The sequence below is a fragment of the Hippoglossus hippoglossus genome, chromosome 21 (genome assembly GCF_009819705.1).
Source record: "Hippoglossus hippoglossus isolate fHipHip1 chromosome 21, fHipHip1.pri, whole genome shotgun sequence".
Lineage (NCBI taxonomy): Eukaryota > Metazoa > Chordata > Actinopteri > Pleuronectiformes > Pleuronectidae > Hippoglossus > Hippoglossus hippoglossus.
In genome coordinates, this window is record NC_047171.1 from 8,799,237 (window position 1) to 8,826,555 (window position 27,319).

Consider the following 27,319-nt stretch of genomic DNA (forward strand, 5'->3'; position numbering starts at 1 on the left):
ATCTTAGCTAAACCCAAGTTTAGGATCATAGGAAGGAAATATTTGGTTCTTTGACTGTGTAACTTTTAACTTAAGTTCTACCAGCTGGTGTTTGACTTTCTGCCATTTGAGTGGTAGTGTACAGTCAGTTTATTAGAGCTTTGTTCCACTAAAATAATATACAGCTGGGAACCACCCAGCAGGATCATATTTCATTGTGAGTTTGTCACTGCAAACAAACTCCTCACATATTGTTAGTTTCCTTCTCCCAGAGTCAAGCCTCTCAGGCAACGCTCTCTGCTACGAATTCCACCTCCTTCAGTGAAGTTGGTAGACACAATCCTAACACGCCTGAAGCTTTTCATTGGAAGTGCTTGATGGAGGCAACACATTTACAGCCAGGAAGGAGGCCTGCGTGAGATGCTGTTAACCTTGGGGAGCAGACACACTTTGGCAAAGAAGTTGATATTGCTTTTCCAGTGTTGTTCTGTCAGAGCCCATTTAAATTCTACATACAGAGTAGAAACAATTACAAATATTGACACAAGAAAACCCAGGATTTGTGAAGCTGAGAGATAGCGGGTGACAGGGACAGACAGTGAATCTCATTCATCCAATTCTCCATCATCAGGGCTTCTGAGGGTGAATCAAGGAAAATAATAGATGAGTGATCAGCTGCAGGAAACTGGTTCACGTACATGACAGTTAGCTTGTTCCCGTGATGCTGATGAGGGTGAATTCTAGCACCCACGGACAACGGTTTTGCTGTGTTGTCATAATATCGTGCCATTAGGGATAGATGACGCACAGTGAACACACCACAGCAGTATTATTACAGGCGTGGAGCAGCATCTGGTACAACACAGATAAAACTTGACTAACGGCTTTTTGCATAGTCATCATATGGTTAATGTGCTTTCAAATTTTTTTTTTTTTTTAACCGAAGCAACACACTACCGCCCACTGAAAAAAGTAATTTGTCAAAGCGAAACCTCATCATTCCAGTTTTGGTGATTTTCAAACTTTGGCTCAATGGGCCTGTTTTGCTTGAAAAAAAGATCCTTGTGCTTAAGAATGTATTTTAAACTGCTGCCTGATGAATTAGAAATACAGAGTGTCATTAAGTATACCCTCCAGTGCATCATAGGTCACCACACTAATAAGAAGTCACGATTACTGGGGCACTGTGGCCGCCAACCATTTTCTAATTTGTCCCGCAGCAGTTTCATAATTTACCCAAAAATTATTTCACTCTTAGTCTATGTAGCTGTCATGTGTTGCATATGAGAGTGATGTTTGTTCACGTGCACCTCACCACTGCCATAGATTGAGGATTTCCTGGATCATGCTCCAAATCCTAATGGGTTATTTCGTGACCCAAACCATCCTTGCACCAAGTTTTGTCATAATCCGTCAAGTAGTGTTTGCGTAATCCTGCTAACTAATAGACGGACAGAGTGAAAACTTAACCTCCTTGCTGCTGCACTACAACGTTTCTGAAGGTTTTCACCCCAATTAATGAAAAATGACAGAAATTCTATGACCAGCCTCTAAAATACACGCCTCAAGGACTGACGGTCAATTGTCCCTGTGCACCAAAATCTTTTCATTTTTAAAACTTGTCTCCCCCCCTCTCCCTCTCTGACACCACACTTCAAACAGCATTGCACAGCTTGTTATGCTGCACAGCGGAGAGTGACTGCGTCCCTTCCCTTGTTGAAACGGCGCCTGGGTTTTTAGGGGAGTTTGTCAGTAGAAATCTGTCAAAAGTACTCAGTAGAGTTACTGGAGCCTAAGAAGTACAATACCCCTCGACCAAGAGGGCTTACCCCAGAAACCCACACATAGAAACGCACTTTGCAGATCAGAAACCCAATGCCCTACAGCTGACACCTTAACCACAATCCTTATTGTTTGGCCTCAGCATTGTACACAAAACACTTCTGTTTGCTGTGCTCTATTTTTCCCCTCCAGCCTGAGGGTAGGGTTTATGAATTCCCTCTGTTTCTTCCTCTTCATTTACCTAATCGCGTCACCTCTCGTTTCTTTAGATAACCAAATCTAGGAGCCTCAGTCTGCTCCTGTCCCATTGGCCAATACCAAGACCTTTCTCTAAAGGAGGGGGAGGTGCTTTCAACGGACTCGGCCAGACTTCCTCACAACTTTCCCAGCTTGTGAGAGTCTTAACTGTCCTGATACACAGCTGGTGGTACAACCGTTACAGAGAACTCAGACCTTTAATGCTCAGCTGAGCAGCACCAGGTGAATGTGGGGACATCTGAGGAAGGCGTGACGGTATTAAAGAATGTGTGAGCTCGCTTTGGATTACATGTGGGGGAATACTCATCAGACAGACGTATGATGGAGTACGAACAGCATTAAGGTAAAATCCTAATTTTAAACTGAATGTTTGCTGAAGGCCAGAGGGGGCAAAACCACACATTCTTTACTCAAGTAGAAGTACTTCTAATTGTGTTACAAATAACTCAAGTAAAAGTATAAGTACTGATTCAACCTCTTTACTAAAGTAAAACAGGTTTAAGCAAGAAACGATTTGAGAGAATGAAAAACTGTCCAGGATGTAATGTGCACAACGTACTGAATTAAGTATTCTTAATTTAAATAAGACATTAAAACTGTACATTTACAGATTATTTGTACTTTGTCACTCCCACCTCCGCAAAAGGCAATATGTACAGAATGTGGAAATAAATCCCAAAGCAACAACAACAACAAAGTTAGCCTGACTTGTTTGTGTTTTTTTGTATTTGTATATGTTGTTATTAACAGGAAGTCCACCTTGAACTTAAAGAAGTGGGTAGAAGTTAAACATTCACAACTTTTAGAATATTTTAAGCAGAACTTATTCTTGAAGGACCAGCATGTAGAGTGCAAATGTTTGACCTGTGATAAAACACAACATTCAGGCACTCCTCTTTTCCACTTGCATGAACATGAGAGAAAGTCAACACACAGACAAGGGAGCAGATGGATGGTAGGAAGAAAATGTTTGCTTCTTTTAGAGAACACAGCGTTCAATAACAAAGAGGAAAAGGCTGGACTCCTTTGAACCACGCTCCACTTTCTCCCATGCAGGTTCTTAGGCCCAACACAGAATGTGCTCCCAAATCCTGTGAGCAATTTCCTTTTAATCGGCTCTTCTGGGCCGGGCAGGTATAGAGCGGGAGAGGGAGAGACGGGGGGAAAGAGATCAGGCCAGAAAACAAAAGGTACTTCAAAATTCTTTGAGTTCTGAGAAGTTTGTAAAAGTACGCGGAGAAAATAGTGTATTTCCTGTTTGAAATCTATCCAGAAATAGGATAGTCTGTGATTTGAAATGCTCCATTTCTCAGGAGCCAAACACTCCTCCCCCCACACACAGTCATGTGCTTCCAAAAGATTATGTCTGGAGCCAAAACCCAAATCCCTGTGTTGCTAAGGCACTTTCAAAAATGTTGGTATGCCCACTTGAATGCATAGGAATCTGTGGTTGAATGCACTTCATTTGTCAAAGGTACTTAGGAAATCAGAATTTGCTTCTCGTGTCTGTAATCATCAGCACCTCTGTTACTTCGACTTTGGCAGATATCAGCATGCTAGAGGTAAAAACATGCTCAATCTTTAGTAACTTTTTAAGTCCCACATTTACGAAACAAGAGTCAGATTTGATTCTGCGTTCTTGTTCATCAAGGTTACTTTTTCTACTTGTCATTGTTTTAGATGCGAGGCAGCCTGGCGTTTATTCTTCTTCTTGTGTTTTTGTTTAGTGTGTTGCTGAACACAAACGTCCCACTCAATTCCCATGGGAAAATTAACTTGAGTCAATTTGACTGATTGTGCAGCTAAACGGCCTCATGTTGTTAAAAATAGATTTGCGGGTTCAGCAGAGAGCATGATCTGCCTCATTAATTATAAGGACAGTTGAATTTACAGTGATATCCACACAACTACTCACACCAGTAAACTCCAGGCACATCTGTCTCAACTACTTTGTCAGTATAAAACATACAGTATCTTGTAAGTCGTAAAATGTTAATACCATAGATTGTATATAAAGATAGACGACATGTCTCCACTTCTTCCCAAAATATCCCACACACTAACGCTACCATCTTGCACATTTAGTACCCGAGTCTACGCAGTAGTGATGAGAGGATGGAGTGGCTAGCAAGGTCCCGCTGATACATGCACTCAACTAATCACAAGAAAAATGGAGTTGATATGGACTTTTTAGTTGAGTTCATGTCCAGTGCACTAACATGGAGGAAAGGGAATGTTTACAAACCACACTAAACAAGAGGTACGGCCCTACATATTACTTTCCCACCAAAAAACTGGCAGCAACTCTGGGTCTCTTAAAACTTAGAGAGACTATTGTTGAAAATATGTGTGAAACTCCAACATCACCCTCACTATGAAATGCAAACTACACTATATGTACATGGCTGTTTTATTATGTTTTCATTATTAATATGCCCTTTACATGCATAGTCTGTGTATCATTTTTATACCATTTCAAATTGCACATTCTCTGTATTTATTTCTAACTGTAGTGTAAGGGAGCTGTTATTGGACTTGGGAGTATTGGGGTGGGAAAGAAATTGTTCTTGGCGGCCTTACATCAAGAAGGTTTGTGGTTCGAATCCCGGCTAGGATGGGTTTTTCTTAGGTACTCCGGCTAAGATTGGGGTTCGGTCAATTGGAGACTCTGTAGGTGTGAATTTTAATGAATGTTTGCCTCTTGACGTTGGCCCTGTGATTTGTTGGTGATTTGTCCAGGGTGTACCCCGCCTCTAGCTCAATGTCAGTAGGGATTTGCCCCAGCACCCCTCTCGACCCTCAAAGGATAAGTGGTATGGATAATGGATGGATGCCCTTCTCTGTGGAAAAGAAACATGTTTTCTAACAGTGCAGGTTCAATGTGCTAATTTGCTCAGTATTTGCAGTTGTTATGCTTTCCCCAGCCGACAGGAACAGGACATTTGAAAAGCATATTTGTTCTATGATGTTCTTTCAATCAGCCCGACTGCATCGTCACATTGCAACAGCAACAAACCAACACCTCCACATTTCATTGTTTGTCTTTCAGTAGAAAACTGGACAAACCAGTTTATATGCAGCTCACAGTCTGAACATGAAGCGATGTTTACCGAACAACTGATCAACAGCAAACATTAGCATAGTCTTGCTCATCTCTCCTTACATCCATGGTGCAAAGGTCACTGAAAAACACAACTAAAGCCAGGTGATGCCTGAATGAAGGCTTACCAGTGTTGAGAGCATAGACAGCTTAAAGAACACAGCCTACCCCAATGTCTGACCCCTTTTCCAGGCAGAGACAAATCAACCTCCCATCCATTTCCTGGAGGTTAAGAGCCTTAATGGAATCAGTGACTGTAATTGAATTGCTAACTTTCACAATCATCTATGGTACTGAAAAATGACATCACTGTATGCTACAAAGTAATAAGTGAGATATGAACTTTCATTTGTTTTTAATGTTGAAGTTATCAGCTATATCCCTTTCAATTTGATGTAATTTAATGTGAGTTTATATTCGATGTATCTTCTCCTCCTCCACTTTGTCGTCAGTATCCTCTGTTCACAATGCTTCATCGCTATGTCTTCTGCACATACTGTAAACAGCTCGGTGTCCTGGTGAGTCCACAATGAGAGACCGCTTGGAAGAGCTGCAGCAGAGGGCTCAGGAGTTTTCTGGGGCAGCAAGTGAGAACACCAGCCCTCCCCCAGTGGAGGATGATAATGACGACTCGATGGTGGTCGAGGTCACAATGCCACAGGCTGTGCTGTTCGAGCAGGAGCCAATCATCGAGGATTTCTTGTCGGAGTCTCAGCAAATCCGAGATGACATCACAACGCTGGAGACAGAGGTAAAGATAAACTTTGTTTTTGGTCATTTTTCTTTCACTAAAAGATAAATGGGTAAATACAGAGTTTGGCGACTTGGCTCTGACTTCAGCAAATATCTTGAACCCCCCCTGTTAGAGCCTGCAGGTAAATGCTGGTGAGGTGGAGGGGACTGAATCGACAGGCAGCCACACTGACACACGGCAGCAGAGGCATTCACAAGCTAAGGGAGAGATGGGCAATCTTTGCAGCGTAACTGGATCGTACAATTAGGGGGGGGGTGTATGATAGAGGATAATGGAGAGTGAAGCAGGTCACATGAGTAGGACAGCTCGAGGTGGCTGCCTGAACCAGCTCAAAAGCATTGCATTAATTACCTCCGCCGATGTTTTCACCCCCGTCCTGTTGTGTGTTGGTTGGTTTGTATCTTTGTTTGTAACCAAGATTACAAGGAACAGGTTTCCATGAAATTTACTAGAGGGCCAGGCCAAGGAATAAACCTTTACATTTAGTTGCACATCCGGATCTGGGGTTCGGATCCAGGGACATTGTAAGACAGGGCCCTTTCCAATATTTTCATTTCTCAAAAAATGTATTCATGCATGTTGATGAAAAATATCCAACATGTTTACGGACTGATATTTATGAGTGTGTGCTACTTGTGTCATTCTAGCTGTATATGACTTTAAGGTTTTAAAGTTACAGTTTCTGTAGATTACAACAAAGTCTCTAATGTGTTGTCTCATCTCAACGACAAACAGATCCTCAAGTTCACCCAGCAGCAGAAGACCCTGGTGGCGACCATGCGTCGTTTCAGTGTGATGAAGAAAGAAAGCAGCATCATGCGAGATATCAAGCTCCAGGCCGAAAGGATCCACCGGCGTTTAGAGGCCCTTTCAAAGCAAGTCCAAAGGAGTGAGGAGCAGCACGGACCGACTGCTGTTTCCACGAGAATACAACGCTGCCAGCACTCAGCAGTGTACCGCAAATTCCAGCAGGTTGTCAATGTATCCTGCATACTTGAAGCACTGCATTTAAATGGAGCTTAAGTGCTGGTTGTCTACGCATAAGTATAAGAAAATAGTTCATTTCATTTGGAATTATACAAATTATAAAACAAAGGGAAATGATAGCATTGCAAGAAGTAAAGTAGAAGCACCTAATTGTTGGATAAATTCACCTCACCAGTGTTTTCCTATCTTTAAATATGCAGTAAATGTGTTGTGCAGTATATGTTTCGCTGGTGGAGTTAAGAGGGTCAAGGAATCTTGTATAAATAATGATAATAGGAAAGGACTCAATATCTTCTCATCCCCCTCACCCCCACTCTTTCTTTAATATATTCTCTCCTTTTTTGCTATAATTGCTGCGATTATGTTCAGGTAATGCTGCAGTATAACGAAGGTCTGCTGACAAAGCAGGAGCGCTGCAAGGACTTTATCATCCGGCAGCTGGAGGTTTCAGGGAGGGATGTGGCGGAGGACGAGCTGAATGAGATGGTGGCCACAGGGAAGTGGGAGGTCTTCAACGAGAACCTGCTGAACGATGTCCGGATCACACGGGCGCAGCTATCTGAGATCGAACAGCGACATAAGGTGAGGGTGTCAGCAGCTTTCCTATCCAGGATATTTGGGCTTCGCTCCTGGATAGTGGGAGAATAACGCTAAAAACCCCAATTCAAAGCTTATTTGGTGAATGCACGTTTGTTACCATAACTGAATCTGAGTCTGTTCCCTACTTTGCTTTAAGTCCTCCAGTTGTCTCTGCCACCAGCTTCAGGTTCTGACTAATGTCCCCGATATCTACAGTATTAATCCCCATAATCCTTCTCCGCTGACAGGAGCTGTTGAGTCTGGAGAACAATATGAAGGAGCTGAGGGACCTGTTCATGGACATTTTCATGCTGGTGGAGGAGCAAGGGGCCTACATCGAACACATCCAGACCAACGTGGAGAGGACGCAGGACTACGTGGTTGTTACTAATGAGAAGTTCAAGCTGGCCGCAAGGTATAAGAAGAAGAACCCGATCCGACAGCTGTGTTGCTGCTGCTGCCCTCCCTGGAGATGCTGCCTGTAACACCTTTTTACCTCCATGGCCATCCCAAAAATATATATTTATATATTCTTTTCAATTTAAAAGTCTCACTTACCTGCTGGGAATAAGCAACGCTGGATTCAAATACCATTAAAGTGAAGGTTATGGTGCTGCAGTTTTAGAACAGAGCAGCGGTGAAGACAGATTCAGCGGAGCGTGGAAAACAATTAGGTGGAAGGGCCAGAATTGGTATTTGAGGCGCTTGTTTCTTTCAACAGGATGTGAAGCGACCGCTATTGGAAGAGACAGTTCAGTGAGTGCTACTCACCAACACTGCTGCTTATTGGAGACCTTCACTGTCAACTGACAGAGGTCACAAACAAGGGGAGATCACTGACGCCGGCACTGCAACATCAGCAAGACGGATATTTTTTACCTTTTTTTCCCCTCAATAGAGCCTCTCATCTTTTTTGTGCCACAGAAGCTGTAGTTAATGAGCATGTTATTTTTGTATACGGTATAAGCACTTTATTATAAACTATTATTTTTTTCATTTCCCAGCACAAACTATAACATGTAATGCAGTTGAGAACAATAATGCCTCTCAGTAGAGGGAAAACCTCCGCCAAGGCCCAAAATCCCTTTAAATTCAATCAAGCTGCACCAAATTTCACACTTCTAAATTATTTTCTCATCAGAATCCATGAATTGTTCCCAGGAAAAATGGTGAAATGGTTGAAAAACGCCCTTTTCTCGCCATGTTATAGAAAGTGAAAATCATGGATCCACCCTGATATTATTCAACAGAAGTCAATGGGTTCATGCCGGATACACACCACATCCTTCCACCAAGTTTTGTGGTAATCCATTCAATCCTTTTGCTTAAAATAAAACAAACAAACAAACAAACAAACAAACAAACAGGGGTGAGAACATAACCTCCTTGGCGGAGGTAAACATTCTGTTTCTGTTTCGCATATTGATTTCTTTGTGGTCCACATACTGACGGAGCGAGGACTTGTTTTACAATTAGTCATTAGTCTCATTTGCATTTCCAAGTCTGATGATTTTCAGTGAACAAAATGAATTATTTATTCAGTTTCACAGAGGTGGAAATTCAAATAAACTCTGAATAACAAGCCTTGATCAAAAGTAATCCTGTCATGAAGAGGAATCTGTAGAAAACCACTGAAGTTAGTTATAAAATAAGATGGAAGGTTTGAATTCTTACATTTTAGGTAATATATTTCACTCATGATTTTGGAATTGATACCGGAGCAGTTACATTACTCAGAGAAAAATGTCTGGAATCCATATATATCACTAGCCTGAGGGAGTTCCCTGTATTTCCCACTAAAACACTGGGAATAGGCCTCACTCACACTCCCAGATAATCATCTCCTTTACTCTTTACATAATGCTGAGTAGAATCCACCCACTCATTTCCCTCTGCTGGGTTAATGAATAAGATTTAATAAATCAGTCATTTATTTCACTAGTTGCAGTCATATGTTGATATCACTACAGCCCAGAGCTTAGAAAACCAGCGTCGCATCAGCAGTGACAGTAATGTTCCCGTGACCCGCGGCGTCTGGTGTCCGGTGCAAAACACAGGTGAGCTGGGCGCGCCGCAGCCAGACTGGAAAATCTGGTTTGTCTGTTGTTGCGGGAGGATCCGCCAGACAGCTACTGTATGTTCCTGAAGGGAGCAGTTTGTAAACAGAACTGTTCGCTCTCAGCAGATGGTGAGAGGACCCACCTCTGTTGAGAAGTCGTCTTTTAAGAGGAATAATTAAAAACATTCACGTACTTGGGGCTAGGAAATAAAATAATATAAAAAAATGATCCCAGTAGAATTTTCACCAATATTAACAACGGTTATATATATTGCCTATACATTGTGTGATGTGGTGGTATGGTGAGGAGGTATAAGTCATAATTATTCTATGTTAAATGTGTTTGCACATAAAAAAGAGTGAGACCACAAGCTTCACTCAGGAGGAAAATTCTGTCTTAATATTTAAAAGAAATAATAATGTGACATTTCTTGTGATAGTTATCGCTATTGACTAATATTTTTTAATAACATTTTTAACCGTATCATCCATCCCTCCACACGCACTTTATTTTGACACAAAGAGGAAAACAGGAACCAGACTAACCGTATAGTTGCAAAAAAAAAATGAACAAAGCTAAGTCAATGTATTCACCTCATGAGGAGCTGACAACTAATGAAGCACCATCAGTCAATGTGGAGCTGATCACTGCGACCCGGTGGAGGAATGGAGTGTGGAGCGAGGTGAGGCGTCGGATGACTTCTGCCATCTCGACTGGAAATGTCTTCTGATTTTATGTGCTTTGCATCAGTCTCACTCTGATTGGGATGACATTTTGTGAAAATGAAGTATATCAAATATGTAAATCCCTATATGTAAATCAAAGAACAATACGTGTGATACGGCACATGCAGCAAACTCTCCGTCTCCCCCCCGCTCAATGGATCTAGAGAGGGGGGATAAAGTGCTGCTGCAAAATTGCAGGGTTCTTGAACAGCAACAATGCCATCCAGTGTTCATTGAGATAATTACCAGTTAAAATAGGTTATCACTTAATATTTAAACTGATTTTCAAACACAACTATTTAATAAGGTAAGTGACATGAGGGTTAGGGTTTTAAGAAGTTTTAAGAATTAAAATTGAACATTTCCCAATTCAAGAATTCATGCTCAGTGACCAGTCGGTGAGAAAATAAACAGTTCTCATATAAAACTACAAAGAAAAAGAGGATTTATAAAGTAGGTTTTGTATCTATTACATAATGATCATATTTTTTCTCGTGTCTGCTCCATGATGTTTGGAGAGAAAGAAAATTAAACGACAGAAGAAAGCACTATTCATCTAAAAAAATCGGTTTGGATTCTGTTGCAGCGCCTCCCCCTCGTCTTTTAAGATCTTTATGAATCATATGGCAACAGACACTATGCCACAGGTAAAATGCTGGTCTCATAGTTATGCCTCAGGGTGACACAAATAAAATGCAGACTGTGTTGTCTCAGAATATGCAGCATATTAATAGCAACACAGAAAGTGGGAAGAGTCTGAAGTGGAGAATGAGTCAAACAGAATGAAGTGAAATGTCTCCAACTCTACTGACGGCAGAGTGAGGATCGATCTGCAGACCTGAGAGAAAAAGCTTCTGGGCTTTAGAAGCTCAGGAGAGCAGCGGATCATGGAGAGTGCACAGTGGTCAGTTCAAAAGCCTCCAGACATCTGATCCCCGGGCAGGTCAGCCAGAGTCCCCCCGCACTTCTTTTACAAATCTCTCTCTCTCTCTCTCTCTCTCTAGGGGGACTGGCTTCGCCTTTCCCAGCAACACCTACTTCAAATTCAAAGAGGTGCACAATCTGAGGGCCGTTCCTCTGTGGGTTTATCTTATTTACCTTCAACTGTGAGATTGTTTATTTCACCTGAAGGCCAATGATTCGGTTCTTAGCCGAACCACACTTTACCTAAAAAATTGTCTTTCCCGTCTTCTCTACCAACTCTAACCACACTGTTCCCAGATGTGTTGACTTTGAAACAAGAGGCGTTGACCTCCACAGGGAGGTTTGTGTTTCCGTCTGCTTTTGTTTGATTGTGAACAGGATCACACAAAAACGACTCGACTGATTTCCTTGAAATTTTGTGGAGGGGTAGGGTATGACCCAAGGAGGAACCCATTACATTTCGGTGGATCCAGGATTTTTGACTTCCTTTAATATTGTGAGATAGGTCGATATTTTTATTGATTTCTCAGAGAATAATCCTGATGAAAAAAAGAGGCTTATTTATAAGACTGATATTTATGAGTTTTTGCAGTATGGATCAGATTCAAATAAAAATCTGGATCTAGTGGATATGAATGTGGTTTCATAAGGGGGCTGTTGGGTGGTGGACGTATATAATCTAATTTTCCGTTTTAATAACTTTGCACCCAAATATTTGTCACTGATTTTGAAAGATATATTTTTGGGGATTCAAATGACAGTTGAGGCTATCGCTTCTTTATTTGCATGACCAGATTTCCCTGAGCACCCGTCATTGGATGACGACCTTTATCCCAAAAGCAGCAACAGAGTCCTGCTGATGGGAGATGGGTAATAAGGAAAGATAACTGTAATTCAGCATTGATTTGTGGCTCCAATAAGATAAGTAACTGCTCCCACATTCAGTCCAGCGGCCACATATTCATCATAAGTGCTTCTGCCCACTTTCCTGACAAAACCCATCAATCACATTTGATTTAACGATAATGTGAACATCTGAGACACATTCGACTTTACGACATTGAAAGTGGCCGACAGAGCCACGGTTGTATGTAACTGTACGTGTTTCTCCTATCAGGTCTGTCGGTCTCAAAGGAGATCGCAAAGAGTTTCTCCAAATGTCTGAACAACATGAAAGCAGCCCTCCTGTGAGTAACACCAGCTGTGGTTATAGAGAGCTGACATTACTTTACTGCCTGGTTTTATCACTGCCATCAAAATCTGTACAGAGAGATATCAAGACCCTCAGTGAGAGATAAATCACAAAGAAACTGTACAGTGAGACCGGCAGCAGCAGTGGAAGGAGAGTAACAACAATGTAAGTATGGCTGCAGTGACTTAGATTATTAAATTTGAAAAACACCTATATTTTTGTCCAAAATGAAATGAAAATATAGGAAATCCACACTTTTTTTCGTGATTGTCTTTTGTTTGAAATGTGTTCTTACTTCACATCAGGGTCTCGTTTCCTCTGATATATACAATGGAGTAGTTTGAGTTTTAGAGATATCAAACTATTCCTTCATGCCTTTATGCAAAATATGAAGCTAGAACCAGCAGATAATTATCTCGGCTTATCATCCATCCATCATCTATACCGCTTCTCCTTCGAGGGTCACGAGAGGAGCTGGAGCCAATCCCAGCTGACATTAGGCAGGGAACACCCTTGACAGGTTGCCAGACCATCAAAGGGCTTAACATACAGAGACAAACAACCTATCACACACAACTATTCACTCAACTATTCACGCCCATGATCGATTTAGAGTCTCCAATCAACCCAACCCCAATCTGCATGTCTTTGGACTGTGGGAGGAAGCCGGAGTAAACACACACATTTCAACTGGGAACCTTCCTGCTGTGAAGCTTCATGCTGCTTGGCTGATCAAAAAACTCTCCACATGCATCTTTGTGCCACATGTGGCCTGGTACCCTCACGGTGAAATCATGAACAAGTCTACACCTGCCTTAGAAACTGTTGCAGCTCATATTTTCTTTTAAACTACATTTGACTTTTATTTTTACAACTTTAAGATTTTTCAGATTTTCACATAAAGATTATAATTCCTATAAATTCAACCTTTTCACTCCTCTTATTCAGAATTATCAAAAATAACGTTTTTCAATTCAAAATGGCTAATTAATCACTTATTACTTACTGAGACAATAAGACTTTCGCAACTTGAATAACTTCCACCAAGGAGATTATGTTTTCATCAGCGTTTCTTTGATTATTAGTGAGCAGGATTATGCAGAAACTACTAAACCGATTTTCATTAAAACTTTGTGAAGGGGTTGGACATTACTTAACAAAGAACCCAGTGAATTTTGGATTGGATCTGGATAAATTCGTGGATCTATCCAATATATATATATTTTTTATCATGTTCTTCCACATGGTGAGATGGGGGCTTTAGCCTTGACGGAGGTATGCGCTCTCCAAGTTCCCTTCTAGTTCATTTCAAAAAGCCCTGATAACACTGTGCTTCAGATGTAAGGTCGGTCCCTGATTTAATGTCAGACATCGACTGTAATTTATTACCTATCAAAGGATACTTGTTCAAACGTAAATATTCTGTCAGAGTAATATATGAACTTCTGTAATAAGAGCTCTGGGAGGGTCAGCGCGTGATATCTGTGCGAGCCATCTGTGGAGATCCCATGCAGATAGAGTGAATGGTAATAGACCCATGTGTGTGTAGCTGCTACAGCGACTTAAAAGATGTTTTCATCTTTTTTGACAAGTGGGTGGATGAATGAGCGCTGACGTTAATGCTCAGCACATGTGAAACCAATGTAAAACAAAGGGGAAGGGTTTGAAGTTGTATGGGTGTGTGTGGGCTCATTGTCACACATTATTGTCGTTACGGCCACTAGACGAGACGACTGAATACTGTTAGTGTGAGGTACACGCACACTGACATTGCTCATGTATATTTTTCAGCATTATCATCTCGGCAAGAGTGATCAAATATTATTTTTGGAATCCTGGAAGTGAGCAGCCTCTGTTTTAGATCCAGGTTTGGCTAATTTACAGATAACAGTTTAAATTACTTGGCTCAGATTCAAACAAGCAGCTTCTTTTCAAAAATTAGTTTCAATTTCACTGCCAGACGATGTTGTGATATTGACAGATGCAAAGCGACATGAAGAAGATTTGGTGAGAGTCTCCGTGGAGATGATGCACGCTGCCGCAGCTGCAGCCTGTGAATGGAGCGTGCAATCATCCCTTCAATGGGAGCCAATGAGTGGAGTGAAGTCTGTATTGTGTTCTGCTTTTCATTGAAAATTACATGGGAGAAAATAGATTTGTGAGATGATGCTTAGAGATTCTGAAAATGCAAGTGCGTCACAACTCTGCATTATTGTAATATTTACCAACTGTAGGGAAAAATTGAACAGAACATGAGGTTATTCCCCAAATTTGATTAGAAAGTCAGATTCCTTAAGGTCGTCTGTTTTTGAAGGGGACACAGTCATCCCTGATTCATGAGTTCTCTGCTTGTAACTTAGATTAGATGAGATAAGACTTTATTAATACTTAAGGAAATTTGAGACCCAGTTTGCTATAAAATTACAGTATCAACAATATATAATAGTACAGAAAATACAACAAAATAGTCATATATATGATATAATACATACACATATATAACATATTTTATTATATATTACATTAATAATAATATTACAAATAAATAATAATATTGTATATAAAAAACATTACTATTGCAGTGTTAGTATGATGATAATAAACATTCTATTCTACTCTTATAGAGAGTATGATCTTTATCAACAATCACAGCAGTATAATCTCAGAGATTACACTATTAATCGGTTTCCTCTCAGAGTTTAAAGGAGGTGGGAACTGTCCAGCAGAGGGGGCTGATATCCCAGAGTTCTAATACCAGACATGCAGTTCCCCTTGACTGCCTTCCTGCCCATTATTCCTCCACAAACTAATGAAAACAGCTGACCTCAGGTTTTGCACTCCAGCTTTGAATATTACACTTGTTAATGGCTTCGCGCGGGGCTTGTATCCCGTGTTCAATCAATGCGCTGTTATGCCTCCGTCTCAATAGCATCCCTTTCTGTTCTCCAGTGTCGAGTATTGATTCATGTGCTCGACAATAAAAGGTGAACAGTGGGGGGGCCATCCAGGGGCACAGCTGACACGCAGACCTCAGGGCAGACGAGAGGTGAAAATGAACTGAGACGTGGGTGAATGAAACATGTCTCTGAGGACGCTGCCTTGTTTCACCGCTCTCAGGGAGAGGAGAGCCTCCCTGATGGTTAATCCCCTCTGTAACGAGAAGGCAAACACGTTCAGTGTCACACGGCACGCACGCACACACACACTTCTCCTTTTGTTTTGTGAATGCTTTACTTGAGATGTCTCCTTATGTAATACTGTTGATGAATCAACTTGGTGACTATACTCTTATTTATGGAGCATTATCGATTCATAATCAATTTAATCTATGTTCAAATCTGTAACCTAATCAAATTTTAAATACTGTTATCTTAAACATTAAAAGTCAAAGCATCTACATGTATTCTACAGTTCATTAACGTATAAACTATATGTTTTTCTTTGCAGGACCTTCCTTTGACCTTACTAAACAGCTCAAAAGCTAGACCAACTGTGCTGATGTTTTTTTTTTTTGGTCCAGTCTAGTCTGGGCAACAAGTAATCTGATCCCGACTCCATGCTCTACTCTACCTTGTCATCAAACTCTGCAGAAATTGATTAGATGGCTCCCTAAGCTTCATAATGTTATTTGCTCTATTGGATAACTGCGTGGGGAAACAGTTATGTGGTCCGGTGCAGAAGCGGTAAGTGCATTCAGCACAATTTCTGCTATCATAATCAAAAGTGCAAAGTCGTGCCGCGGTCCACGAGCCAGACTGAAGTGCACCGCTGACATTCGGATAAATTGTCAACCATAAAAACTCCAGGGAGTCTACATGACAAAAGAAAATAGTCCCCAGGCCGACAAACTTTGATTTTGACTTCCAAAAGATAGATTTACATGTTTTAAACATTTTCCCAGTACATTTTTATTGTACCAGCCAATGAAAAGTAGGTAAATTATAATAAATCTCTATTTGCATTTTTCATTCTCTCCAAGACAGTAGAGTAAAACCATTATTAAACTGACCCATACCACATCTTCCCACTAAGTTTCATTGTGGAGGTAATAACAACAACAACAAAGCATAGTAGCCTTTAAAAGTTTTTAAACCATGATGTTAAAAAATCTGAAAATGTTTATGTCAGTGTAGTTTTACATATGTTCAACAGATACAAGAGACAAACATTAAAAGTCTCTGTGCTTATCTTCCATCTGTTTTCTTTATCGTACTAATTCTTCTCTGTGTCACTGAAATCATTCAACTTCTCGTTCTCATCATATACGACACCTGAGGGAACGCAGAGAAGCTTTCCCATTGGCCGTTAAAATTATGATAAGATAATGAGACAACACTTAAACTCCTGCACAAGTTGTAGCTCATAGTAACAGTTAAATAGCTTAAAGACAAACCACGTAGCACTCTCCTTACAAAAGTTGATTAAAATGATTCTAACCTCTGTGTTTCTTTTTTCTGAGGGAATATGCACTGCAGATTCGGTGAGAGAGTTGAGCAGCCAGCAGTCATAAGTGTCACAGGGTTATGGATTACAGTGGTTTCGCCCCAGTTCAGGACTCACCTCAGGGACTTTAGAGAGCTCCTGAATCCCGGCCAGACTCTCATTCGGCCCATACATCCCTTTGACCTCTAACTGACAGCCCTTGGCAAGTGTCGTCGTAAAAAAGTGCGTTTGCTGAACGTCTAGATTTGTGAAGTCGAAAACCATTGCAGTTCGATAATGACGACACAAACATGCATATTAAGATATAGTGCCATGACCTGACATGATTTACATCAGTGTAAACAGTCTCATGTGTGGACTAAGTCAGTTTAGAAGCGTAATCTTCCCAAATCCCTGCCAATTATTCATCTATCGCCACTCCTCTTTAAGGCAATGGGGCTCCGGGGAGCACGGGATCTACAGTAGATGGTAAAACAGTGAGATGAGAGACAGAGCGAGACTAACAGACTGCGCGCCCTGTGATTATTTTCCCAGACACAGAACCCTGCCATTTATTTCCACAGTACAAGTTTATTATCATAGTTTTTGCAGTTATTCTTCCCAATTTCGTTTCTTTGAATCCGCTAACGCCGCCATTAAAGTTCAAACCGCAGGATCTGAACCAGCTATCGCTCCCAGACTGTCAGATTTGAAGGTAGAAAAGAATAAAATATAAGTTAACATCACTGTAAAGGTTTTCATCATTGTAAAAAAATCAACCAAAATTATACCCAATATGTCAGACTATATATCAAGAGGAAGGGCCGTGACACAGAAGGAAAAAATAGTTTATAAAGCGCCCCCTTTCTCAAGATGCCATAAATCCTTCTACTTATGGTAAAGGCAAAAACAAATGGCAAAATCATGTGTGTGTGTGTGTGTGTGTGTGTGTGTGTGTGTGTGTGTGTGTGTCATTTGGGGCCGAAGTAGCCAGAAAAAATTGATAAAACTCATAAGCCAAATTAATTTATCTCCATCCACTTTTATTTAATATTCCTTAAATTTTCCAACTATATAGGAAATTTAAACCTACGCCATTTCCTCCTCCATGCTCGTCAGAATGAATGTCATTTGAGAGGCGATTCCATTTACTTCCCCTTCTTATAATGCAATCCATTTTTTTTCCTCCTTCTGTAAATGGCCTCTTGTGTCTGTTCAGTGTGTATTTAGAGCAGATACTGGGGCTCACCCTGGAAACGACTGCTGACACTTTAACAGACATTCATTAAATTCGGTGCCCGGGAATGGAAGTGGGAGAAAATAAAAGACTAATCATGAATAAATCCCCCCCCTCACCCACGTGGCCCGAGATATTCTATTTACAACACATTTCTTTGGGTCTTTATATCCAGTTAATGAGATTTCAAATAAATGTGAAGTGAACTGCATTTAAATAGCTATTCAGCACGGAGGCATAGCGCCGGAAAAAAGGGAGGGATTCCACCAGATGACAGAGGAGATATTACCGGGCACCGCTGCGTTTGGTGAACAGGGGGATGAAATAAGCGGCAGATACTAGTGGGGACTGTTGGAGACTGTTAATCTGGTGACAGTGTGGTGTGGGAAAATAAGAAAAGAAGCAGTGGAGTGAAAGGGTGTCAGTATTAAAGGGTAGAGCTGTGTTTAAGAACCCTAAGAGTCTATTTCAAACCTTTTAACTCTAATTTCTATTTCTCTAAATGTGTTATTAAATTGAGAGAACTTTTTTTTTTTTGCCATTTAGTGGGATGATAGAACATTCAGAATATCTCATTGTTGAAAGTACGGGTGCAATATTAAATCCCTATTAGATTGAAATATTTATATGTATATAAATTTATGTTATAAACATGGTTTTAAAATAAAAATTGTTTAATAACTTAAAAACATACTTCATCGGGTGACACTGAATTAAACTGATTTAAAATATTTTTTATTAAAGTTATCAATTCTGTTCATACAACTCATTAACTTTAATTTGAAAGAACTTTTAAGTGTTTTTAAGTTGCTAAAATATTTTCTTTTTAATGCACTGATAGGGATTTTACTTGATAACATTTCAAAAACAATCCCAGTTTAAACGTATCCAGAATCTGTGTTTAACATTTGGCTCCGTTCATATCAGCCCATGGGACTTTACAACATGTGTCCCACTCCTTCACTATGACAGCAGATATAATTCATCATACTCCAACCTATGTCTTCTGTGTTTGGATAAACACTGGCCTGCACAATGTATGTTTCGAGTGTAATTTACTGTGCAGTGACAGAACAGGAGTTAACCCCGTGATAACCCCCTTCTCTAAAATAACTTCAACGTTAACTTTACATTGACTTTGACTGTTTCATTTTAAAACTAATCCCAAACCGTGAGCGTGAACAAACCACTTTACAGTGACAAGCACCAGAGTGGGTTTTTCTCCCCTCTTCTTCTTGCTATCCAAGAAAGAACCATTTAGTCTTAATAAAGTGTATAGTACAAGAATAGCTACACACACACACTCAGGTCTATTTGACATCTCTCTTAGCTGGGGGAATGAGATAGGAATGAATAGTGATGAGGCTGAGAGGACATCAAGGTTTTCTAGAGGCTCCACAGAGCAGCAGTGTGAGTGAGGACTGAATGAGAGACAAAGCAAGAGAGAGGGATGAACTGTGAGATCTGAACAGCCAGGGGCTTCAGGGCCCTCAAGGGGCCGTCCACGGGGGGACCTGCCAAATACTGACAGCACCCTGCATGACAACCCTTTAGAATTAGTCTGCAAGGTTTCCTGAATTCGGCAGAACAGGCAACAATTTATATCCAGCATTAAATGTACAAAATTGATCATGTGAGTAATACCAGTGTAAATATTATGCATTATTAACTGTATCATATATGTCACCTTGTTATGATATCAAGTTATTTAAATACATTTGCTGAGTGCAGTGCTGATTCCATTTTCTACTGTTTTTAAGGAAGCCTGAAATGGAAAAAAACATTAAGTAGTAACCTCATAATCTATATATACTAGAATGGCACTCAGAAGGGTCCTCCACCAAGGACCAATAGTCTACCTATGAAACCACATTTAAAATCACTTGAGTTGCGTTTAGATCTCAAATTGCACACACTCATAAATATCAGTCCAATAAACACAACAGATTTTATCGTCAAGATCCATGAATAATTCTTATATATAGTTATAATGGGTTGTTCCTTAGGTCATGTTTCACTCCTTTTTTTTATATTCTATTCAATATTTTTTGATTGTGTAATATTCTGAGCATTGCTAGAAGAGAGCCTGTGACCCAAGCATTTCATTGCCAGCGACTGCTAAATGTAATTGTTGTGCATATGACAATAAACTCTTGAATCTTGAATGTACAAAATGTAATGAAAATCAGTTGAGTAGTTTTTTCATAATCCTGCTAATTTACAAAAAAATACACACGAAAACATTAAATCCTAAGCGAAGATAGGAACAAATGAACAAAAGAAAAGGGATAGTTCAAGGCCATTATTTATCCTGTTGCAATTACTTTTCTTACAAATAATATTTTCTGTTACGTGAACCAGGCATAGATTCTCGACAGGGTTGCCATTCTCTACAGCAATAGGGGCAAAGGCTAATAGCTGTCTATAAAAATACTAGGACAAACTGATATTTATTTGCAATAATCTGTATTGTTTAATAAGTATGTTAATGAGACCGATTAGCATTATAACTTCCTTGTGTCCTTACAGCCCACAAGGTAGTATAGTCTCCATGGTTACCTGCAGTTTAACATACTGAAATAACATCTTTAAAGTTGTCCTATTGAATGTTTTTTAAAGAGATTCAGTTTTATGATTCATGTGATGACATGACGATCATCGGACCCAGAGTATTTTTCATAGCCGTGTTATGACTGATATGTAGCATGTAGCCTGGAATAATAAGTCAATATATTGTATGTATGTTGTAATATTTCATGAAGTGAGTTATAGTGGTAGTGGATACGGCTTGTCACTGTACACTGTTCATATTGTTCCTCCCTTCCTCTGGACGTCTCAGCTCGCACGCCACTCTTCCCATCATGCATCTACCCAGGTTCCACCGATGCCAGCTGAAACCAATACCTATGGATTTCCGTGCAGGAAAATATATGCCGACATGAACCCATAACATCAAAATGACACAGCTGCCACAGTTGTGCTTCTACAATTTCTGATTCGAATAGCACTCGTAAATATTCGCTGGACGTTTTGACTTGTGGACAGCTGGTTTTCTAATAGAGCAGCATTCTTCCGATGATGGTTTTTTGAGGACTTTTGGGAGTCAGTCAGTCTTTTGCTTCACAGTGGCCATCAGGTCAGGTAGTGGTCTAATCCATCTTGTCAGGGATCCCACAGCGAGGGTGGGGGGAACATTTATCAGAGTTGTTGCTGGTAAGTTGGGCTCGTTGTGACTGTGACTTAGTGCCACATTTACATTCCATGTTGGTGTTGGGACATTTTTTAACAGTATTTATTCAGCAACTTTTGATAAAACCAGGACCACAAACTTTATAATGATTAAAAGCTAAAGCAAGTAGGGTTGTCACACGTTAACCAGACCAGGGACTGTGCATATAAATCATTTTTGGCAGAGGATATGGATATTTATCACTGGATATGAACATTAAATCTGATTTAATCTTGGACTCATATTGTGGTATCGTTGGAGGATGACCTGTTTTCTTGGGGTATGTACATTTAAAGATAAGTTCCCCCATTCAATACCCAGTAACCCTAGATTACATAGTGCATTTATGTAACTATGGTGGATTCTGCCATCATTTGGATCTCGTGAATTTAAATGTGGTTTGATAACCATTTTCATAGTTATTATAAAATTATCGGACTGAGTTATTTGTGCATGTTTGTGTGAGGAATGTGCTGAACAGGCCCTCATCAGGTATTAGTAATTAATATCTGCTCTTCATCTTTCATCAACAGCCAAGCATTAGCTGGAGGCCACACAGATGATTGTGTTAACACTTTTATTTAATTGTTCCATTACCAGCCTTTCACTAGGACACCTGTGCACCACTTACCAAACATGTCAAGAGGTGATAAGAGTTTGTGTCGATGGGACTTTGGGGATGATCAAGTGTATTAAATAGAGGTTGGACCTTCTTTGTATTTCCCTTTCTTTCTTTCCTCGTATCCGTTCAACTGTTCCGTTTCCTCTCCTCTGGCCTCATGGGTCCTCCTGACAGCTGGTTTCACTGACATGCACTGCAAAAACTCAAAATCTTGCCAAGTATATTTTTCTAATTTCTAGTCAAAATATCTCATCACACTTAATATAAGACAAAATCACCTAAAGAGTAAGATCTAAGTGAGATAAAGGAGCTTGTTTTTAGACAGTGCATCTTGAATATCTTGTTAAGCGAAACAGTCTTGAAAACATCTTGTTTTGAGTCATATCTCAGATGAAACAAGCTTTTTTGACATGTCATAAGGTTTTTAAGCTGCTGTGTTATTCGTAAAAGATGAATCGTCTTGTTTCAAGAAATAGACTTAACTTGAATTGAGACAACAAATCTGCTTTATTGAAAACTGCAGGTCAACATAACTCACAACAACTCACAATGCACAGTACAGTGTGGCTATTTTTCTTACATTTCCATCAAACCATGTCCATGTGATATGTAAAAAAGACAGAGGCAAAAGCTGGAATGAGGTTTCCTTCTCTGTTCTGTTGCACTCTGGACATACTGCACCACATTATTCCAAAAGTAATAAGTAAAAATAAATGCTGTCATCAATTACAGTGTTTGTCAGTGCTTAAAAAAAAAAATTCAGCCCAAATACCCACACTCAATACAGACTCAAGAATGATGTTTGATGATGTCTGTGAGATCATACTTCAGTGGAATGTACTTGCTATTATTGAAGTTTACATAGTAGTATGGTGAATAATCAACAAGCTTTTCAGCATCCATGAAAATATTGGCTTGAGCTAGGTCGGGAACTTCTACCTCGTAAGCTAAATAATGATCATTCCACCCAACTGTAGAGAGAGGTTGGCATTCAAAACAATACACTGACGCATTTAAAATATAAATGTTTTTCACAAGTGCAAACTCTGGAGTATCATTGATGACATGATACCAAACCAAAGATTTTCCACATGTATGCTTATTTCCATGTTGCATAATCCACTTTACCGAAACTATATGTTCAACGTGCTCTATTCCTAAGAAGTCTTTAATCTTTCCTTCTACATAGGGAACATTTTTCACCTCAGAGGCTGGGCCCATGTCAATTTCACTTGAACAAATTGGATGTTTCTCGTGCACATTCTGACTACATTCATAAAGTTGGTTGTGCTTCACAAGAGACTTACAGATATTTTTAAAACTACTTTTCAAAGCCCACTGCTTAAAAAAGCAATGCTTTGACTCAAAGCGCATACACATATGCCTCACTGTAGGACCAAGTGCCTTAATCTGAGAAGGAAGATGCAGCAAGTAATGTTGTTTAGGTATAATATTTGCATCTGGAAACAGTTGTTTGAAATGTTTTAAATGTTGCTCTATTAAAAGCTTCAGCCTTGAAAGAGTTGAGAGAGCAATAATAGGTGAAAACAGAATTTTGACTATCTCTAACAACTTAAGTAGCATTTGTGTGTAATCATTTTCTCCAATTTTGTCAATGAGAAATGGCAGGATCTTTAACAAAACCAGCATCTGCCCAGCTGACTGTTTCAATTTATTGTCATTTGATGACAGTGTATTGACAGATATTGGGCAAGGCTTATCCCTTGCATCCACAGGAGAATAAGGGAAACAAATAATTGCACTGTTGAATGCGTCTAAGTCCATATGCCCCGAATGCACAAGATGCTTTAAAACACATTTGATTTCATATGGGGCAACACCTTCAAGAATGACATGCATGATGTCTTGTGGGGTTTGATTGATTATATCAAAGTGAGGAAATTCTGTTAATTTGCTTCTCCTGTTTATGCCATATGTCATTTTTAGTTTGTCTTTCAGAAAGTCAGTATTTGCCTTTTCAATGTCATTACATTGCCTGTTATGACTTGCCATTGTCCTTTTAACAAACAAATCTTCATTAAATTGCTCCTGCATGTCTTCAAAGTTGCATTCGCAGTGCCTGCATTTACTGTAGGCAAACCCCACTCCTATCTTAAATCCAGCCACTTCATGCTGAGCTAGAGTGTCTCCGCACACAGACATAAGTGCCCCATAAATTGTCCTCTCACCATTTGCAGTGACAACCTGGACACCATCATACAGCTCAGTTAAGTCACGGTTAATCCTCTCAAATATCTCGTCAATACCACAATGGGAAAGATCTTTTGATTTTACCATGGCAAGCAGACGAATGGCAGCAAGTCTTGATCTGTATTTAGGGTTGATGTTACCTAAGGTGTAATAAATCAATAACAATTTGTTTTTGTTTGCCCGAGATCCAAGAGGATTGCATAGCTCAATTTCATCTGTATATAAAACCAACTGCAATGCTGTGGGAAATTTCAAAAACAGTGGGTGCGACTTAAAAATGTCTCCATCAATGAAATCCTGATAAAATCCATCCTTGCATGTCTGTGGCCTCTCATCAATCATTGCAATAATTCTTGGATGTGATAGCAGCTGCTCCAAACTTTTCACCAACGGTATATAATGAAAACAATGGTCCTTAATGGTAAGAACTCTGGAGTCTCCATGTTTCACATAACATACTGTTTGTTTTGCGACAACAATCTCTGGTTCAACTGGTTTTAACAGTTCTTTGATGGTCTTATCCTGCAAATGGGTGGAAGCAATTTGACTGAAAGGGTCAACACACTGGTCAAATATCCCCATTGCATCACTCTTTAGTTGATCCAGGTCCCCAGAATGTCTCTCAATCATGTCGCTCATTTGCTGTTTTAGGTGCTCCAATAATGCGGCCTGATATTGCTGGACTCCACTCACCATTTGGTTAACAGCTCTCTGGGGAGTAGAAAACAAACAAACAAAAAAAATACTACATTATAAAATTCATATAAAAATGCAGTCAACATGCAAACTCACAGACACTTTTTTTTTTTTAAAGTAACCTTTCAATTACATATTGTTAGTGACATGCAATGATCAAAATAGGCTATTTCCAGCAAAACTATCATGAAATAATATTGCCTTCTGCAGCTTTAAGACCTTGTTTACACTTGGTCTTAAAATGCATTTTGAGCAACAGGATCACAAGTGGACAGTGCTAAATAAAAGTGTAAGTGTTGGGTGTATTATGTTGTCTCTATGCTCAACAAATATAGTGGATGGGCAGATTTTGTAAGCAAAGTATGTGTCCATTTGCATATATAGCGGGGAAGTGAGATCCGATCACAAGTGGTCACTAAAGAAGCATGTGGAGACACATTCTAATGTCAGGTGTTTCTCTGACATACCTTTAGCTGTCCACCTGTGATCGGATCAACCAAGATGGCAGGTCTGAACAGTGGCTAAGTCATTCTGCAGTTTAAGCTTATTGCTTTTAAGCTTGCTACTAAAAATGAAATACAATTAATTGGAAAATCAATGGCATAAATTACCTGTGTCAGTCGATGGGTTTCTCTGGCTTGAAGAAGAAATGCAGTTGCATGTTTAGAAAGGTCAACATTCATGCGACCCTCTCCATCTTCTTGAAATCCACTCTGAAAGAGATTAACAACAAACATATCTATTAAAACAGGGAAAATATTGGCATTTGTAGGTAGCACCACCAGACAATCTGACAACTACCTGGGTAAGCTAGCTAGCTAGATTTCTTCCTATAAAAAGGTACAAGATGGGTGTATTTTTACTGATTGGTGTCTTTATTTTGAGTATGTAAAATAACAACAAAAACAACAACTAATAAAAACAAAACAAAACAGTAATACAAAAAAACAATGACTTTGACAGCATCAGAAAAAATCTGTACTTCATGAGTGTTAAGATTGACACACATACTAAATTGTATCCCTTCACTTGCTCTCTTGCCAATAAATTAACATTACTAAAGGCCTTTGAACTGAACTTGTATTCCAATAAGCTATAAGGAGACAACATCCTGTCACACACTGTCATGAAGACATGTCTCACCTGCCAGTTATAACTTTGTGAATGATAAGCTAATAATACACATATTATACTTGATTCAAACTGTTGAAGGATAACCTGTAATTTGTAATTGTTTAAATGACTAACATTAACGTTACTGATTTTTTTCAATGAAGTCTGGTAACTGAATTACATAACTAAACAAATCAAACTAATAATCAAATAAGTGAATTAATTTACCAATTACTGCATATAAAATTAAGCAGTTGTCAGAAAAGTAACTTTTGTGTTACTTCTAAATATTTGCTTTAATTCTCTTATTAATGTGCAGATACACTGCTATTATTTTAGTGTACCTAAATTTATTTTTCTTGACGTTACACATTTGAACACATCATGATGACATTTTATTGAACTTTGCCTAATAGTCATTTTACTGAGCCCACCTTGAACGCATCATATGTGAACCTCCTTCTGTCAGCTAACTAGCTTTCACCCTGCTGATTTCAACACGTATTTCAACACTGGATTACCATTTTTAACGGGACTTGCTACTAAATTTGAATGCATTTACCAGCGGATGGATGCGTAAAAAACTGTCTGACGGGACTGGTGCAGCAGCAGGAGGCAGAGACAAAAAGCTGCAGTCCATATATGCACTCCACTCCACTTTTCAGCCAAGGTGAGTTTAGTTTTAGTTATATTTGCGTTACTGGTTCGATTACTCGTTACTGACAAAAGTAGTGGAATTACAGTAACGCATTACTTTCAACACTGCTATTACTTTATCTTAAAATTACAACCTGAGCCTGTCATTGACAAAAACAAACATGTTTAGTGGACGTGCTTGGATCAGGCACAGTTGACCTAAATAAATGTTACATTAAATCTTAGCTTGTGTAACGACTTACCGCTGGAATGATGATGCTTGAGCCCTCCGCTTCAGCCACAGGGCTTGCATTAGTTTGGTCGTTTGCGGCTGTCCTTTCACCTGCTTCAGGTAAACCGTGACGAGTCGGTCCTTCCTCCTCCGCCGCTTCAACTTGGAGAAGATGATGCGCGTGTGTCCGCTTCACGTGATAGTAGAAGGAGTTATAGACCCTGTACTCACTTGGACAGCCATCAATCCCGCACACGACGCGAAAGTCAGGGCTGCGACTGTGCATGGTGTTAATGTGACTCAAAAGTTGTTTCAGAGTCAATGCCACAAATATGTAGCATATGAAGCAACGCCAAATCATGTTGGAAGCAAAGATGTCACAGGCAAGAGGACGGTAAACTGGGCACAGGTCGGTAGAGCAAGACTGCCGTAAAAAGTCGTTACTATGGTTACACCCGCCAGCTAGCTGCTGCAAAGGAGAATGTCTGCGTAAACTAACGTTATATGGGACTGACTCGGATTTGAATTTGACGTGTTTCATTGCAAGTAAATTAAAGCGCTGTATCCAGTGCTCATTCTTT

At 39.8% G+C, this 27,319-nt stretch overlaps 2 protein-coding genes across 3 annotated transcripts; one reads left to right on the top strand and one right to left on the bottom strand.

Annotated features, from left to right (window-relative positions):
- The first annotated feature begins 2,121 nt into the window (after nucleotides 1-2,121).
- Nucleotides 2,122-9,022, top strand: stx19 (syntaxin 19). Of its 2 annotated transcripts, none has more exons than XM_034574741.1 (5): nucleotides 2,122-2,362; nucleotides 5,623-5,870; nucleotides 6,609-6,845; nucleotides 7,230-7,442; nucleotides 7,688-9,022. In XM_034574741.1, the coding sequence occupies exons 2-5, from the start codon at nucleotides 5,649-5,651 to the stop codon at nucleotides 7,922-7,924; spliced, it is 909 nt and encodes a 302-aa protein (XP_034430632.1). In that variant the 5' UTR covers nucleotides 2,122-2,362; nucleotides 5,623-5,648; the 3' UTR covers nucleotides 7,925-9,022. The 2 variants fall into 2 exon arrangements, with proteins under 2 accessions (XP_034430632.1, XP_034430631.1); XM_034574740.1 differs by having other exon boundaries at nucleotides 2,123-2,362; nucleotides 5,626-5,870.
- Nucleotides 9,023-23,358: 14,336 nt separating this feature from the next.
- On the bottom strand, nucleotides 23,359-27,024 carry LOC117754961. The gene is made up of 4 exons (XM_034574327.1): nucleotides 26,770-27,024; nucleotides 25,369-25,470; nucleotides 23,614-24,772; nucleotides 23,359-23,363 (listed from the first exon to the last, which is right to left on the bottom strand). Exons 1-4 carry the CDS (start codon nucleotides 27,022-27,024, stop codon nucleotides 23,359-23,361), a joined length of 1,521 nt encoding a protein of 506 aa, XP_034430218.1.
- Between the last annotated feature and the right edge of the window lie 295 nt (nucleotides 27,025-27,319).